The 18407-nt window shown below is 37.6% G+C and overlaps 1 protein-coding gene across 4 annotated transcripts in view; it reads left to right on the top strand.

The window, feature by feature from the left end:
• SELENOT (selenoprotein T) overlaps positions 1-18407 on the top strand; it is a 90682-nt gene that overhangs the window by 17267 nt on the left and 55008 nt on the right. For 3 of the 4 annotated variants that reach the window (XR_009540628.1, XR_009540627.1, XM_060149624.1), the window contains exons 2-5: positions 2582-2692; positions 3503-3629; positions 5422-5509; positions 7580-7733. Coding sequence is in view for 2 of the 4 variants with exons in the window: in XM_060149624.1 (XP_060005607.1) it covers positions 2582-2692; positions 3503-3629; positions 5422-5509; positions 7580-7704 (451 nt within the window). In the remaining 2 variants the exon portion in view is untranslated. Of the gene's footprint in view, positions 1-2581; positions 2693-3502; positions 3630-5421; positions 5510-7579; positions 7734-8288; positions 11083-18407 lie in introns of those variants that run through there. The other variant, XM_060149623.1, reaches the window with a different exon arrangement.

The raw sequence follows: 18407 nt of genomic DNA, 5'->3' as shown, positions 1-18407 counted from the left end.
GGTGAATGTTTAGGAAAGATAAGGTGTCTGGAGATTAAGTTCTTTTTAAGTATTTAGTTAATAGAGACTTGTCTCCCTTTGCAAAAATTTCATACTTTTTAGGGACTTAATCTTGTGTGAAATTTTCATTCTAAATGTAAAAGAAGTATTACTTGCAAAGAAAGAGTGGTGAATTTCTCTTTTTTTTTTTGAAAAGTGAGTTTTCTTACATTGAGATCTACTAATATTTAGACTGGTTCTCCCTATCAGATATAAACTTGTTGCTGATCCCTTGAGTTGGTCGTGGTGGTGGTCGATATTTTTTTCCTTGATGATTGTGGTATGTTTTTCCTTGATGATTGTATGATTGACAAAGTTGGCATCTCGGGTTTCACCCTACTATCTCTTACTGATTCTGCTCCCTCCTACCAAGTGGTGCCTTCATTGCTTTATATTGTGTTTTTAACGGTAGACATCGTAACAGGTATGAGATGATAATTCATTGTGGTTTTGATTCGCATTTCACTGTTGATTAGGGATGTTGAGCACCTTTTCATCTACCTGTTGGCCATTTGTATGTCATCTTTGTGAAAATGTCTATTCAGCTTTCCTTGCCTTTTTTTTTTTTTTTTTTGGATGCACCCAGCTTGCAGGACCTTAGTTCCCCAACTGGGGATTGAACCCAGGCCCCTGCAGTTGAAAGCACTGAGTCCTAACCATTGCACTGCCAGGGAATTCCCCCCTTTTCCCTTTTTTTTTTTTTTTTTTTTGGCGGTACGCGGGCCTCTCACTGTTGTGGCCTCTCCCGTTGCGGAGCACAGGCTCTGGACGCGCAGGCTCAATGGCCATGGCTCACGGGCCCAGCCACTCCGCGGCATGTGGGATCTTCCCGGACCGGGGCACGAACCCGTGTCCCCTGCATCGGCAGGCGGACTCTCAACCACTGCACCACCAGGGAAGGCCCGCCTTTTCCCATTTTTTAATTAGGTTATTAATTTTTTGGCTATTGAGTTGTATGAGTTTCTTATATGTTTTAGATAGTAACCCCTTATCAGAGGTTATATTTGCACGTATTTTCTCCCATTGTGTAGGTTGCCCTTCATTTCATTTTGTTGATGGTTTCCTTTGATGTGCAGAAGCTTTTTAGTTTGTCATAGTCCCACTTGTTTATTTTTTGCTTTTGATGCCTTTGCTTTTGGTGTCAAGGCCAAAAAAAAATCATTGTCAGGACCAGTGTCAAGGAGCTTACCCCCTATGTTTTCTTCTAGGAGTTTTATGGTTTCAGGTCTTCTGTTCAACTGTTTAAACTGTTTTGGGTTGATTTTTGTGTGTGGTGTAAGATAGTGGTCCAGTTTCATTCTTTGCATGTCCACTTTTCCCAACACCATTTATTAAAGAGACTATCCTTTTCCCATTGTATATTCTTGGCTTCTTTGTTAAAAATTAATTGACCATGTATGTGTGGGTTTATTTCTGGTTTCTGTCTAATTGATCTGTGTTTCTGTCTTTATGCAACTACCATACATACTGTTTTGATTACTGTAACTTTGTAATATAGTTTGAAATAAGGAAGCATGGTGCCTCCAGCTTTGTTCTTCTTTCTCAAGATTGCTTTGGCTGTTTGGGGTCTTTTCTGGTTTTATACACATTTTAGGTTGTTTGTTCTATTTCTGTGAATAATGTCATTGCAATTTTGATATGGATTGCATTGAATCTGTAAATTGCTTTGGGTAGTATAGACATTTTAAAAATATAAATTCTTCTGATTCACAAACATGAGATATGTTTTCATTTAATTGTGTCTTTCATCAATGTCTTACTAAAGTTTTCAGTGTACTTTTTTCCCCCTGTATATTCATTCTGGTGGCATATCTCCCTTTTCTTGCTGGGGCAACAAATATCATATATCCATAGCTTAGTTTTTCAGAGATTTTAATGAAGGTGATGGGATGCTGTTGACTTAATTTCTGGAGTAACGACATAGATTACTGTCATATTGCTGAAAAGTATCTTCCCAATCTTTGCAAAATAGAGTCAAATCTTAGAGTCAGAAAGGATCTAAGAATTTTTTTTTTTCTAAGAATTTTTCAAGTTTCTTTTATTGTGACTGAGCAGGCATGTTTGCCTAGCTAAGGGTAGAGTGGGAATAAGAAACAGGGTGTCATGTCTCGTGCCTTGGTATTTTTTTAAGCTTCCTGTGCCCAAATGTTGAAAGTCCCTATTTCAGATAAATAAGAGTTGTTTTCATTTCAGTGTTTATACAGTTGTTGATACCAACAACAACAACAGAAAAAAAGGCAAAATGATTTGAGAGCTCAGAATATGGTGGATTCTCTGAATAGGTATTTGTTCCTCTCCAACAGTAACCCAGATCTATAAAGTTTAATGTTCTAATAGAAGGATTCACTTGAAGGGAAGATAACTTAAATATGTGAAATCTATGAAAAAAGTTCATGTATCCAGCATCAATCATTATTAGTTTGTGACTGTTCTTGAGAAACATTTTTAATCTTGGTAATAATTTTTAGGCTTTGTATAACCACAAAATAAATCTAGTCATATTCTAAACGACTTAATTGGAAGCACTTTCATTTTTCTGCAGTGTTTCCTGAGGTTATAGGCGGGTGTTTGAGGAGTACATGCGGGTTATTAGCCAGCGGTACCCGGACATCCGCATTGAAGGAGAGAATTACCTCCCTCAACCAATATATAGGTAAGTAAATTTCTGTAGTTTATAAACGAGTTTTTTAAGTGAATTCTTTCACATTTGTAAATAAACTTTTGTGAATTGGTTCAATTAACTTTCCTTGGTTATTATAATTTCTTAGTTGGTTATAATTTACAGAGAACAGTTTTATAAATGGCAAGTTTATTTGATCCAAATATGGAAGAATTTTTCTGTAACAAGGAATAGAGGAAGATCATTTCAGAGATGGCAACCCTTCTAAAGATGTGTTTTCTTATGTAATTTTTATTGTGGCCGTAGATCAAGAACTCCTACAATTTTTTTTTTTTTTTTTTTTTTTTTTTTTTGCGGTACGCGGGCCTCTCACTGCTGCGGCCTCTCCCGTTGCGGAGCACAGGCTCCGGACGCGCAGGCTCAGCGGCCATGGCTCACGGGCCCAGCCGCTCCGCGGCATGCGGGATCTTCCCGGACCGGGGCACGAACCCATGTCCCCTGCATCGGCAGGCAGACTCTCAACCACTGCGCCACCAGGGAAGCCCAAGAACTACTACATTTTTATAGAAAGTCAGTGGTACAAGATTCTGTACTGTTAAAATAGTATTTTTAAAGGCCAGTGCTCTATAGTTTTATAAATTAATTTTTGATTGATTCAAAAAATGTTAAACATTTTTTAAAACTGCACAATAAAATTTAGTTACTAGTTTTTTCCTAGTATAATTGGCAATTTTTAGATTTGGTGTTTAGAAAATGTGTATACACATAGACTTGAGTTAAAGAAATTTTGAAGTAGATGAGAAATTGCAGCTTCTGATGAATTTCCTTCTTTTCTTTTCATAGACATATAGCATCTTTCCTGTCAGTCTTCAAGCTAGTGTTAATAGGCTTAATAATTGTTGGCAAGGATCCTTTTGCTTTCTTTGGCATGCAAGCGCCTAGCATCTGGCAGTGGGGCCAAGAAAACAAGGTATGTAATGTAATAGCTTTGGTAGCTGTAGGTTCTTAGTTGTCAGTGAGATATTTTAATGGATTCTTCTTTTTCTTTCTTTTTTTTTTTTTTAAGTCCTTTTTGCTATTTCAACTTAAACCACTTTTTATTTCTGGGCAAAGCACTTAACCTCCTTTAGCCTTAGTCTCCATATTTATACATTAAGAATGATTAGGTCTTACCTTTTTATTATTTGAAGGACAGAGAGGTGTTACTTTAGTAGAACCTGGGCACAAAATAATTTAATACCCGATTTTGATTTTGATTATATAAGTTGGGCCAAATCATACAGCAAAACATAATATATACATAATGTAGGCCTTTTATACCAACTAATATGGGTATTAATAGGTTTATTCATGTTAAAAATGGGATTTCCACCAATTTATTCTTATCAGAATTCTCTGTTTTTATTATTTGTTCTTTCACTTTTCTGTTCATGGGTAACCTAAAGCAGATTACCTGAAACAATCAATATAAATATACATAAGAATCTTGTGCTGTTTATTTTATTCTTTGGTAGGGTCTTGCTGCATCATATACTCTTTCCAGATCTCTCATCTGTTTTACTTAAAACCATCTTTTCTGGAGGGTGTACCTTTCTGCTGTGAGAAATGGGAATAATTTCTCCCTTGAATGAGATTACTAGGTTTCCTTCTAATAAGTATTCTCTTTTGGAGCCCTCTGGTCTTATCCTTTAGTTCTAGGCTGAGACTGCCTTTAGCCAACTCCTAACATAGCTGTGCTTCTTAGGGAATCACTTATTTCCAGTCACAGGCAAGGCTTCTTAACATAAACATCCTCAGGTGCTACCTCTAATTCAGATGTGTCTCTACTCTGTTATTAACAAAATATTGATTTACATAGGATTAAGAATTAGAAATTAAGTACTTACTGATAATGTTTTGTGCTATATTTGTTCATTCTGTTGATTCTAAATTGTCTTTAGTGCATTTTACTTCTTTAGGCTTATAACATTGTCAGTCTACTGTGGAAGAGGATACTTGAAGACTATAGCTTTCGTGACACTTAACTTGTGTATTGTTCTCATGAAAGTAGACTTTGTGCCCAAATGCTAGGATAACTTCTGTGAAATCAAAGCCCACCTAGCTCAAGTGGGGTTAGGGGAAATCTCCTTCTCATCTGCTATAGGCATTTTGATTTATTTTTCTGAAACAGCTGGCTGTGAATTGACATCCTCACTACATCCTTCTTTTAGGTAATTTTGTTAAATTGAAACTTTTCTGTTCAACAGGATCCTCTGATCTTTTGGGACAGTATAGATTTGCCTTCAAAAGGTGAATGAATGTAACTTAATATGCTAGTGCTTTCTAACCAACTTTTTTTTAGTTTGACTTAAAATGATTTGTTTAGAACACGGAATACAGGGAGTTGCTGACTAGTTGAATCACTAGTCTCTTGTGAGTTCGTACATTATATTATAAAAATTCTAAAATGAACCCTTCTTATGCTGGTATTCTTTTGTTTAACTTATTAAGGCTATTATGAGATTTCTAGAAATTTTATCTTTACATTAGGAATAACGTAATTTCTTCAGAATGTATAGAGCTGTGAATTAATGTTGCAATTTTCTGTGTACACTATCTGAATATATGGAGTAGCAGTAATAATTCGTATAGAAACTTAAAGTAGATTTAAAAAGAGCAATTTCCAAATAAAAATGAGACTATTTAAAAGCTTACTTAATTTGTGATGTTGTTTTGATTTGAAAATGAGTTTACCTATTGTACTTAATTGTATTTTCTTTTAGGTCTATGCATGTATGATGGTCTTTTTCTTGAGCAACATGATTGAGAACCAGTGTATGTCAACAGGTGCATTTGAGATAACTTTGAATGGTAGGTTCTGAATAGTTTGCATTCTGTGATAAATGTTAAATGATTGATAATAAGCATCAGGCTTTTCCATTTTTCATAATGTGCTAAATTATCTCTTTACATGGTCCTCACCTACTCCCATGGCTTTAGAATAACATCTATATGATGACCCTTAAATGTATAGCTCTGGAGAGCTCTAGACCTCTCTTCTAGGTGTTACAGCCAGGAATCCTGAACATTACCTACTCCCAAACTGTTGATTACCTCAGCTTCCTGCAATTGTTTTATACTCCAGTTTGCTCCTTCCCTGACATTTCTCACTTATTTAAGGGCACCATTATCATTCTACCCAGTTGACCATGTCAGAAACCTAGGATAACATCCTAGATTTCTCCCTTACTCTCCATATCTAATGGATTACCAATTTTTCTCAATTCTACTTTTTACAGTTTTCAAAAATCTTCTATTTATCTTCATTGCTAACCACCCTAATCCAAGCCACAATTATCTTGCTATCCTCTAACATATTCTCTAAACCAGAGGTTGGCAGATATGGCCTATGAGCTAACAGTGGCTTTACAATTTTAAAATTTCTTTATATTAAATTTTTTTTTATTCAGGTATAGTTTATTTATAATGTCATGTAGGTTTCAGGTATACAGCACAGTGATTCAGATTCTTTTCAGGTTCTTTTCCCTTATAGATTTTTACATAATATTGAGTATAGTTCCCTGTGCTGTATATAGTAGGTCCTTGTTGGTTATTTATTTTATAGAAAGCGGTATGTATATGTTAATCCCAGCCTCCTAATTTATTCTTCCCACCCCCCTTTCCCCTTTGGTAACCATAAGTTTGTTTTCGGTGTCTGTGAGTCTCTTTCTGTTTTGGAAATAAGTTCATTTGTGTCTTTATTTTTTAAGATTCCACATATAAGCGATATCATATGATATTTGTCTTTCTCTGTCTGGCTTACTTCACTTAGTACGATAATCTCTAGGTACATCCATCTTGCTTGGTGGCTCTTACTTTTTTTTTTTGGCCAAGCCACGCGGCTTTCTTGATCTTAGTTCCCCGACCAGGGATTGAACCTGGGCTCCAGCAGTGAAAGCACCAAGTCCTAACCACTGGACCGCCAGGGAATTCCCTCTTATATTTTTTAATGGCTAAAAAAATTAAAAATACTTTGTGATGTGGAAATTATATGACATTCAGACTTCAGTATTCATACCTAGAGTTTTGATTTCATCATTGAAAAATTTGTGGAAATATATCTCCCTGGTTTTATAAGTACCTATATGGTATCCTTGATTTTGCCTCTTGGTATGTAAAGCCTAAAATATATACTATTTGGCTTCTTACAGAAAAATGTGCTGACATCTGCTCCAACACTTGAGTCATTTAAAAGAAAATGTTTTTAATGCACATTTCATCTTGTTGCTTCACTCCCTCAAGTTTATTAAATGGCTTTATTTTGTTCTCAAGATAAAGACCAGAACATTTAACATGGACAAAAGGCCCTGAATGATGTAGCCTGGGCATGGGCAAACCATAGCCCTGTGGACCATGTCCTCTGCTACCTGCTTGGTAAATAAAGTTTTATTGGAACACAGCCATGCCCATTCATTTATCTGCTTTCAGGCTACAATGAGTGTTAAGTAGCTGGGACAGACTATACATCTTCTTGAGCTGAAAATGCTTACTTTATAGTTTCTTGATCCCTGATCTAATCCCTGCCAACCTTTCCAGCCTCCCTTGTACCACTCTTCTATATTTCAGCTTTCACGTTTGATAATATCTCCCAATTTTAATAATCTCTCTCTTTTAATGATAGTAAGTACAAAAGCTCCTTCCCAGCCTCTCATATGTCCCTCTCATAGCATCTTCTAGTTTTGATTTTTAGTGTACAAATGTGATTTTGTAGCTATTTATATAGTTCTTTTTATATTTCCCCTACTAGAATGTAAACTCCATGAAAGCAAGAAGCTGAATTCTATCTCCAGCTGTGTGCATAGACAATACATGTTTATAGAATGAATGTCTATTATAGAATCATCTTTAATGTGGAAGGGGTGGTACCATTTATTTTTATAGATGTACCTGTGTGGTCTAAGCTGGAATCTGGTCACCTTCCATCCATGCAACAGCTTGTTCAAATTCTTGACAATGAAATGAAGCTCAATGTGCATATGGATTCAATCCCACACCATCGATCATAGCCCCACCTATCAGCACTGAAAACTCTTCTGTAAGTAGTTTAAAAATACAGTAACTATGTATAGGTATCAGTTAATTGTAATGAATCAGCAAGATATTTCATATATTAGCATAATAGATATAGATATATATAATAATAGATATTGCATATATTGTCAATTGAGTTTCCAACTTAAGGTTTAACAGATGGTTGTCTTCTTCATTAAAATTTATAAATGACCAAGAGAGTTTGGATCTGCTAAAATAAAGTAAGGTTGTACTATTAATTTTATGTTTAAGGCTTAATAATTGGGCCTGTAACATCATTTTTTTGACTTGTGAACTTCTAATGGCCAGAATTCATATACTGTACATATATTGTACATATATACCCTCCCCTTACCTTCAAATAACTAGTTCCTAAAACTATGCAAATTCTTTTCACATGCTCAAGATAGAAAATTTATAAGCAAATGTGGGTGAACATAGAGAGGTGCAAGTTAGTTAATTTTGTTTAACAGAGATGTTCTCAGTTCTTTTCTGATCAGTGAGTGGATTTTACAAGAGTGAATTTTGAAACAAAATATTTTTTCTGTGTGTCTTTCAGACATTAAGGGATTTTTGCAAGAGCAGCGTGACTGACATTATGAAGGCCTGTACTGAAGACAGCAAGCTGTTAGTACAGACCAGATGCTTTCTTGGCAGGCTCGTTGTACCTCTTGGAAAACCTCAGTGCAAGGCAGCCTTTCAGTGCTGGCACATTTGGGATTCTGCACATTCGTGGAGTGCAATAATACTGCATCGTTTTTTTTTCTTCCCCAAGTCCACTCGGTTAATAGTTTTTTAAAAAAATGCAGACATTACTACTTGCACTTCTTTTTTCTCGGTCATATTTGAAAAAGTAGAAAATTGAGTTGCAATTTGATTTTTTTTTCAAAGATGTCTGTTAAGTCTGTTGTGATTTTATATGAATTTTCCTTTTTTATAGTTTAAAATTGATCCTTTTGGGACTCGAGCTGTAGTTCCCAAATACTTTATAAGAGTTTATCAGACATCTGTAATTTGGTCATGTCCAATTTATATAGTTTTCAAAATACTGCGGATTGTGAACAGCACATTATATAAGATTAAGGGGGGAAATCCTATATCCAGAGTACTCTACCAATTTGTGTATGTGTGTGTGTGCGTGTGTGATTACCAGAGAACTACTAAAAGACCAACCACTTTTTAAATCCTGTTAATGTAGTTCAAGTGTCCTGCCTTGACCACTTTAATGAGTTGATTAACTGGGCCTTTATACTTAACTCAATAAAAAACTAAGCAGATGTAAGTTAAATAAAAAGCTTGAGTTTATTGCCCAGCGTACCTATTAACATTATATTTAACAGTTGTCTGCAAAGTTTTGTTTTTGACTCACAGAGAATTTCCTATGGGACACACTTTAGATTCACACACAAATAATAGGTCATTTACCATTTTTAGGATAATTGAAACTTGCCTCACTAAAGAAAGGTTAGTTGAACCTCTTTACAACATTAATATTAGGTAAATGGAGATCACTTGTCTAATAATTTAACTTGTCTAACATCATATCAGAATTTTATTATATTTGAGGGACAAAATTGAAAGGTTTTTTATTCAGTGAATTTAATATCTTTCCAGAGTTCTAAAAGGTAGTTTTTTTTTTTAAAGCTTAAATTGATAAAGACTATAAGAGTAATTTAGCAGAAATAGGACCATAATGTAGAAAAATAGTCATATAGCAACAGTCGTAACATACTTCATCTTCCCTGTAGGAATAAAAGTGGTAGGTCTACATTTGTTAGTGGAAGTAAAGGGATTTATGGAAAAATAATGAGATAATTCAATATTGAGTCCACCAAACACTTAGCACAATCTTATACTTCATTTGTCAGTGAATATTTGTTGAAATGCATGTCTGGTAATTATCATGATTGTGACAGCCTCAAGGTGGAACATACTGCAGTCTCTAGCTGAAAAGAAGTTAGCCTAATAATTCACTGCAGAAAATTGATTAAATGCCTTATCCTTTTAATTAAGGCTGCAGAACTGTTCACCTAAGATCATACAGCAGCAAGAGTCTATACAATTTAAGCTAGAGGTTACTTAGAGATTGTTATTCAGGTGTAATAACATTTTGTTATCTTTGACTAGGGCTTAAAACTTTGTTAACTTGATTTGTACCAGCCCAAACTTCCTTCTGCAAGTTGAACACACTGCTGAGTGTGTGTAGGGTCTTTCTTCAGTGACAGACATTCCACCAGTGACAGTTAACCTTTTGACATTTAGACCTTCCAAACTTGTCTTGGATATTCCCATGTATCTGACAGGCCAACCATGAAGAATTTAAGATTTAATTCTAATTTTTTCCATGTTTGCCTTGGGTGAATAACTTATCCTTTGGAGAATAGCTTTAAGTGGCTAGGTCATTGATAAAACTCAACTATTTTGTTCACACCCATTTCAATATTATTTTATGTTTGGCCATATTTAAATCTAAGCTTTAATGTAGTCTAGTGAAAAAATTAGTGGGAAGTGTGAATGTAAAAAAAAAACCTGAAAAAACGGAAAGTTAGAAAGCTATTTAGAATGTGGCTTTATTATATTCCTAACATTTCAAAATTTATTACATAGTTGCTTACAAATTGGTGTGGTTGTGTAGTTTATAAATGTTTATGTACTCTGTTAATTGCAAGACAGTAGAACATGACAGCAGGTTGGCTACTGTTATTGGAATTTTTACCATAGTTGCTATTGTGGAAGAGATTACATGTTAGATTAATTTAAAAATGTTGGCAAAACATGGCTTTATACCTCAGCATCAAAATGTGCAAGACACATGCTTTCAGAATATAAATGCGTTATTAACTTAACGGCACTAAGATCAATGGCAGCAGTTGATCACCCTTTACCACTATCAAAACATAACAGGATCCTAATGATGATTCTTATTTTGAATGTTATTAGCTGGGGACCTTGATTGGTTGGCATTTTATTGTCATGATTTTAACTAATTTAGATGAAAAGGAAATAGCCTACAGAATTTTAAAGCATGATTTAATATTTCATACTAAGACTTTAAAAAATCTTTTTTGAGAGAAACAGGAATTGTAGAGTCTGGGGGGCTTTAAAGCATTGTGAAAATAAACTTTTATTAAGCTGATATGAAAGGAACCCCTCCTTTCTGGAACTGAATCTGTGCTAGAGCACTTTATATGATAACTGTATTTAGGAAATTTTATGTTGTAAAAATTGTTGTCATCAAGTAATGTTTTCTAACGGTTTCTTAACCCAACCAGTGCTACACCCCCCTCTCCCCCTCCCAGTCTGGCACTCCCAGTATTACCACTCTGGGACCTTAAACTACTTCTTGAGCCTTATGGTCCAGTTTCGTGTGCTTCATTGTTACCTGAAATTTCAACAGTTCTGTGGTGTGTTCTGTGCTGGGGTGGAGCAAAGACGAGCAGTTTACATTATTGATCTTCTTTACCCCCAACCTCCAGAATCCCTGAGAAAAGTCATACTAGCATCCCAAAATCTGGATAGAAATAAGATGAGGACTTCTCTTGACTGATACAGACAGTTTAACAATCTCAGAAGAGAAAGCAAAAGTTCAGATACTTTTCTTAAATCCAGCTGAGCCTTTTCCCTCACAGTCCCAGGCTCCTTTTCCCTAGGCTTAAAAAAGCAAATAGAATTAGACCCAGATCTGAACTGTATCTTGAAGAAAAATTGAAATTGGTCTCATGTACAGTGGGAAGAGTGTTAAGTCACCCATTCTTTGTCAAGGCTTGTAGAATGTCTTCTGTTGCCTTTGTTAAGCATGAGCAAAATAAAAAGAAACAGCATGATATCTAGGCAAACGTGTAACAGTAGTGGTTTTAAAAGTTTAGTGTGCCTAAGAATCATTAGGATAAATTACTGGATCCCATCCCTAGAGATTCTGATTCATTTGGTCTGAGAGGGGTCCATATAATTTGCACTTTAGCCCAGCTTCCAGATAATGCTGATGCTGTCAGTTTGAGGTCCACACTGAGGAGCACTGCACCATCGCAGGTCAGAGTGCAAAAGACCCAGGACACTCTGGAAGGAAATACAGGTCGTGGAACAGAAGAAAATTTTGCATATTTGCTTCACATTTATGGAATGACTTAACAACAAGAAATTCAGTAAAATGAGAACCCAAAAGAAGAAACAGAATGAGATGAGAGGGAGATTGTTTCCAAGAAAACAAATTGAGGACTTAATTGTCCCAATTAATCTGTTGTATCAGTGCAACATATTTGTTATCCTTTGTTGGGTTAGTATGTTAAACTTTTGGAGTGGGTATTTTAAAAGGAAATGTTAAATCTTTGAGTATAAAATAACTGATTTGAATTGCCAGGTTTTCTTAAAGTGGGCAACATGCCTGCATTAATCTTTATAATGACAACTGATCTTGATTTTCACGTCAAACAAATTATTTAAATTTTTACTGTTCTCAGTAGGGAAAATGCATACTTTTAGTTTTATTTTAGCAACCATAATAGAATTCTTTATATCACTGGGGAAATCCAATCTGAACTTAATTAAGCCCCCCAAAAGTAAAGGATTTACTTTCACTTAACTGAAAAATCCAAGGTAAAGTTGGCCTCATTTCTCCATGAGCCTCCACCATAATTGGGGAGAGGATTGTGGGGGGCTGGGGAGGATGGGAGAGGAATGAGAACATTGATAAAGTCCTAGAGAGCACTTTGGTGTAACTTGGGGTTACATTCGTATCTTTGGATTCTGTTCCTCACTTGATATCCACGAATAATTTTGTCATGTTAGTTCTTCCTTTTCTCTAATTATTATTATTATTATTATTTTTTTTTTTGCGGTACGCGGGCCTCTCACTGCTGCGGCCTCTCCCGTTGCGGAGCACAGGCTCCGGACGCGCAGGCTCAGCAGCCATGGCTCACGGGCCCAGCCGCTCCGCGGCATGTAGGATCCTCCCGGACCGGGGCAGGAACCCGCGTCCCCTGCATCGACAGGCGGACTCTCAACCACTGCGCCACCAGGGAAGCCCCCTTTTCTCTAATTATTGACTTTACTCCCTCCACCCAACCTCCTTCCTATTCAGGATCATAACTGCGTAAGACAAGTTTATGGCTTTGTGGTTATAAGCTGCTGAGACCAAGTGCTTAGCTATCTGGGAATTATCAGGAGCCAGCACTGGGTCGCTTGGCTTGGTTAGTAAAGTGTTAGAACCTGGCAGGCAGGTTGCTACCAGTACTCCCTTCGGCCACTGGCTATACTCATGACTTCGTGTACTAGCAACTCTTACTAGAGGAAAAGACAATTACTGTTCTTGTTTATTCTTGAGTTGCTAAGAGCAGGTCTGTTTGCAGGGAAGTGTACTGATGACATTTCCTTCTAAATATATATTTTTTAATGTATTAGAAAATGCGGTTGCATTTCATCTTTTAATAGTCCATAGGCTTTCATGATGAGACTATTTTAAAGGTATTAAAATATATAATGTATTTAAACAATAGGTAAGTTAATCAGTGTGATTCTGCTAGTAAAATTCTATATTATTCAGAGCCATGGAAATTTGGTGTTACAGAAGATTTTGAGATTTATTTCAGAATTCTGAAGAAAAGACTAGGAGTTAAGTATCTTGCCCTGATTTCTATAGCTTGTGGCAATGCTAAAATGAAAGGAAAACAAAACCCTATACTGTTGGTGGGGCTTGGGGAAGGAGTAGAAAAGCAAAGAGAGCTTCTTCAGAAATTACTCCTGGTGGGAAGAGAAGAGACCAGTAACAAAGCAAACTTAAAAATTTAATCTCAGTTTCACTTCACAACTGTTTATTTACTTTTACTTTAGCTATGGTGTGGAATTTTTCACTTCAACGAAACTGAAAATAAAAGGCGACACAGTGCAGGGTACCCCAGAAGAAGAGAAGGCAAGTTCCACTAAAGTAGGGCTTCTCAGCGTTTTTGCTGAAGCACAGGTCTGCCTGGGACTACGGCTTGATGTGATCCTTTGCAAAATACAATTTTGCCAAATACTTATTTTAAAATTCATGCAAGAAATTCGCTCCAAATTGTTCATGTTGCTTTTAACATAAAAATTTTGTTTTATTGTATTAATAACTCCTTAAATCTTCAAGCAAAATTCATATTCCAGGAAACCGTTTCTCCTGAGACTGTGTAATCCCTGCTCCATTGCTTATTTTTCTTGGTGTTGGTGTGTGAGTGTGCTTGTTTGTACACACCATCTTAGGAAACATGGAGTGATCTACATTATAGTCATTTTCTTTAAATGTACATAAAGTTTATATATAATCTGCACTAAAGCTTTGCACTTAGGACTTATTACAATAACTGAAGAGGATGTGTTCCAGGAAATTTGTATCCAGAAGATGCATGTGGGAAGATAATGTGAGAAGCATAACTGTGAGTTTTAAAGTGTTAAATAGAGTTACAATACCAAAAAACTAAATACTGTCTAGAGTAAAGTAATGACAGACATGCTGATAACATAAGCCTCTGGAAGTCTTGAGGAAGGCTAAAATGGTGGTTTTATAAATGGTGCCTATGAATGAGTGGATGGATGGATGAATGAATGGATTTGGTTAAGGCGGTGGTTCGCAGCTGGGGGTTTTACCCTCTAGACACTGGTGATGAGACTTTTTTTTTAAGCCTCTGTTTTATTTGCTTTATTATTATTTTTTAAACATCTTTATTGGAGTATAATTGCTTTACAATGGTGGGTTAGTTTCTGCTGTATAACAAAGTGATTCAGCTATACGTATACATATATCCCCATATCCCCTCCCTCTTGTGTCTCCCCTCCCACCCTCCCTATCCCACCCTTCTAGGTGGTCGCAAAGCATCGAGCTGATCACCCTGTGCTATGCAGCTGCTTCCCACTAGCTAGCTGTTTTACATTCGGTAGTGTATATATGTCAGTGTTACTCTCTCACTTCGTCCCGGTTTACCCTTCTTACTCCCCGTGTCCTCAAGTCCATTCTCTACGTGGTGATGAGACATTTTTGACTGTTACTCCTGGGAGCGTAGGGTGTGTTGCTCCTGGTATGTAGCTGGTAGAGCCAGAGATGTTGTGAAACATCCCACAGTGTCCAAGACAGCTTGCTACAACAAAGGATAATCTGGTCCAAAATGTTAGTAGGGCAGCTGTTGAGAACTCTGGGTTAGGAGAGTTGGAGGAGGGTGGTGGGAAAGGGGAAGAAAAAGACTGAGAGACAGAGACCGGTGGACCAACACATCATGCAGAGAGGGTCCTGGAATGGAGCCTGGGAACCATACATAGCCTTTAGCTGGGACCTGGAGGGGAAGGAGGGTGGAAAAACTGATCAGCCTCCGGGGGTGGGAGAGGGCGGCTCTTTTCTAGCCAGGCTTGAAAGGATTTGCTATTAAGGAGGCCTGATGTGGTTTCAAAGGGTCTCCTTTGCCCCCCTGAGTAGTTTTTCCATATTTAAATTTCAAATTACTTCAACAGAGGAAGCCTTTCATTCCAGTAATGAAATAAAAAGCTAAATTGAAGGTGACATATTTTTGTGGGAAAGAACCGTCAAATGTAACAGGCCAACAAAGAGAAATGGCTCTTATTAAATCCTGTTTTTGATTAGGGAAAGGAGAGAAGAACTTTGAGGGCTTGAGGTTGGTAGTGGGTCAGAGCAGAGCACAGAAGGGTACATAAAGAAGAGACTTCACAGTGTTTCCTAGGGAAGTTCCTATTCTCTTGAAACTTGTGTGGGAAAGTGAAGCTACATGATCAGAAGCAACTTTGAAATAACTTAAAAAAAGTGGCATTGGTGTAGGAATATTTTTTCCCCTTGAGACATTTGTATTAATGAGTTGGATGGTAAAAGATGATTAACATTCCAGACTGGTAGAGTCCAGCAGTGGCTTCCAACGATTAAAATAACCTATGTTTAAATTCTCCAGGCTTCCACCTATCCTTAGGCTGACTGAGGGGGGAAAAATAGCTTTGGACTCTGTACCGAGGGACAAGCAGATCCACAACTTGAAAGTCAGTCGTGTTCTTGGAATATTCCAACTTCAGAATAATGTTTCCATTTAGCTTCTTACAAGCATGTTTTTATATATATATATAAATTTATTTATTTATGGCTGCGTTGGGTCTTCGTTGCTGTGTGTGGGCTTTCTCCAGTTGTGGTGAGTGGGGGCTACTCTTCCTTGCAGTGCGTGGGCTTCTCATTGCAGTGGCTTCTCGTGGCAAAGCACAGGCTCAGGGGTGCGGGCTTCAGTAGTTGTGGCACATGGGCTCCAGCAGTTGTGTCTCGTGGGCTCTAGAGTGCAGGCTCAGTTGTTGTGGTGCACGGGCTTAGTTGCTCTGCGGCATGTGGGATCTTCCCGGACCAGGGCTCGAACCCGTGTGCCCTGCATTGGCAGGTGATTCTTAACCACTGCGCCACAAGGGAAGCCCTGCATGTTTTGAGAGGTTTCTTTGTGCCAGGTAATGTGGAGGATAACAGTTGTGAAGACGTCTAATACAATTGCTGCATTCAAGCTTATAGTTTAGTTAAACACAGCACAACATAATAAGACCTCGTAAAAGAAGCCTAACAAAGCGGACTACAGAAGCAGAGGGTGGGGCAGTGGCTCTAAGCCCTTAAATATAGAATTTTTGATAGATGGGGGAGGGGGGTTGGGAAGGCACAGAGGAACAAAGAGCATTTTAGAGATGGAAAACAGCACAGAGGCACAGGGTCTTTGTGATAATTCCTGTAAGGGAAGGACCATAGAGGAGAAGTGTCTGGGAGGGGGTGGGTGAAAGAGGGGTGGGTGATGTGGTGGGAAATAGGCTGGAAAGGTAGGTTGGGGAAAGATGATTGAGGGCACTGAGAGCTGAGGAATTGGGCTGCATTCTATGGATGATAGCCAAGGAAGGTTTTTGTGCAGATGAGTAGTAGGATCAGATCTGGGTTTTGAGGTGATTTGGCTGTAGAGAGGATACGGAGGGCTGGAGTGTAGGGGAGGCAGAGGCTGTAACAAAAATATTATTCTGGCATCCTCGCGCGCACGCACACACACACACTGATTTATTCAATTAAAAATCAGTGTCAGCTTCTGTGGTCATAGTCCCTTTATATTCGGGAGTTTTCTTTCACTTTAAGGTTTGGGTTCATGATAAAATTTACATTCCCTTAGAATTACCCTCCTTAAATCTAAAGTCTCATGTTTACAATTTAACTTTTAACCCTTGGGTATCATTTAAATATCTCTTTGTATCTATTTTCTGCTTATTGACTAAGGAGCCTCCCTTTTTGTCCTGAGAGCATGAAATTCACTGTAATTAAAGTGTCTAGTGGATTAGTGTGATTATTGTGGGTTTTTTTTTAAACATCTTTATTGGAGTATAATTGCTTTACAATGGTGTGTTTCTCTTTTTTTTTGGTTTTATTTTATTTTTTTTAACATCTTTATTGGGGTATAATTGCTTTACAATGGTGTGTTACTTTCTGCTTTATAACAAAGTGAATCAGTTATACATATACATATGTTCCCATATCACTTCCCTCTTGCGTCTCCCTCCCTCCCACCCTCCCTATCCCACCCTTCTAGATGGTCACAAACCACCTAGCTGATCTCCCTGTGCTATGTGGCTGCTTCCCACTAGCTATCTGTTTTACGTTTGGTAGTGTATATATGTCCATGCCACTCTCTCACTTTGTCACAGCTTACCCTGCCCCCTCCCCATATCCTCAAGTCCATGCTCTAGTAGGTCTGTCTTTATTCCCGTATTACCCCTAGGTTCTTCATGACCTTTTTTTTCTTAGATTCCATATATATGAGTTAGCATACGGTATTTGTTTTTCTCCTTCTGACTTACTTCACTTTGTATGACAGACTCTAGGTCTATCTACCTCACTACAAATAAATCAATTTCGTTTCTTTTTATGGCTGAGTAATATTCCATTGTATATATGTACCACATCTTCTTTATCCATTCATCTGTTGATGGACACTTAGGTTGCTTCCATGTCCTGGCTATTGTAAATAGAGCTGCAATGAACATTTTGGTATATGACTCTTTTTTTTTTTTTTTTTTTGCGGTAAGCAGGCCTCTCACTGTTGTGGCCTCTCCTGTTGCAGAGCACAGGCTCCGGACACGCAGGGTCAGCGGCCATGGCTCACGGGCCCAGCCGCTCCGCGGCATGTGGGATCTTCCCGGACGGGGGCACGAACCCGTGTCCCCTGCATCGGCAGGCGGACTCTCAACCACTGCGCCACCAGGGAAGCCTGACATGACTCTTTGAATTATGGTTTTCTCTGGGTATATGCCCAGTAGTGGGATTGCTGGGTCGTATGGTAGTTCTATTTGTAGTTTTTTAAGGAAACTCCATACTGTTCTCCATAGTGGCTGTATCAATTTATATTCCCACCAACAGTGCAAGAGTGTTCCCTTTTCCCCACACCCTCTCCAGCATTTATTGTTTGTCGATTTTTTGATGATGGCCATTCTGACTGGTGTGAGATGATACCTCATTGTAGTTTTGATTTGCATTTTTCTAATGATTAATGATGTCGAGCATTCGTTCATGTGTTTCTTGGCAATCTGTATATCTTCTTTGGAAAAACGTCTCTTTAGGTCTTTTGTCCATTTTTGGATTGGGTTGTTTGTTTTTTTGTTATTGAGCTGCATGAGCTGCTTGTAAAGTTTGGAGATTAATCCTTTGTCAGTTGCT

The sequence above is a fragment of the Lagenorhynchus albirostris genome, chromosome 5 (assembly GCF_949774975.1).
Source record: "Lagenorhynchus albirostris chromosome 5, mLagAlb1.1, whole genome shotgun sequence".
Classification (NCBI taxonomy): Eukaryota; Metazoa; Chordata; class Mammalia; order Artiodactyla; family Delphinidae; genus Lagenorhynchus; species Lagenorhynchus albirostris.
Note: the sequence above shows the minus strand (reverse complement) of the source record. Positions and strands in the feature narration are given on the sequence as shown.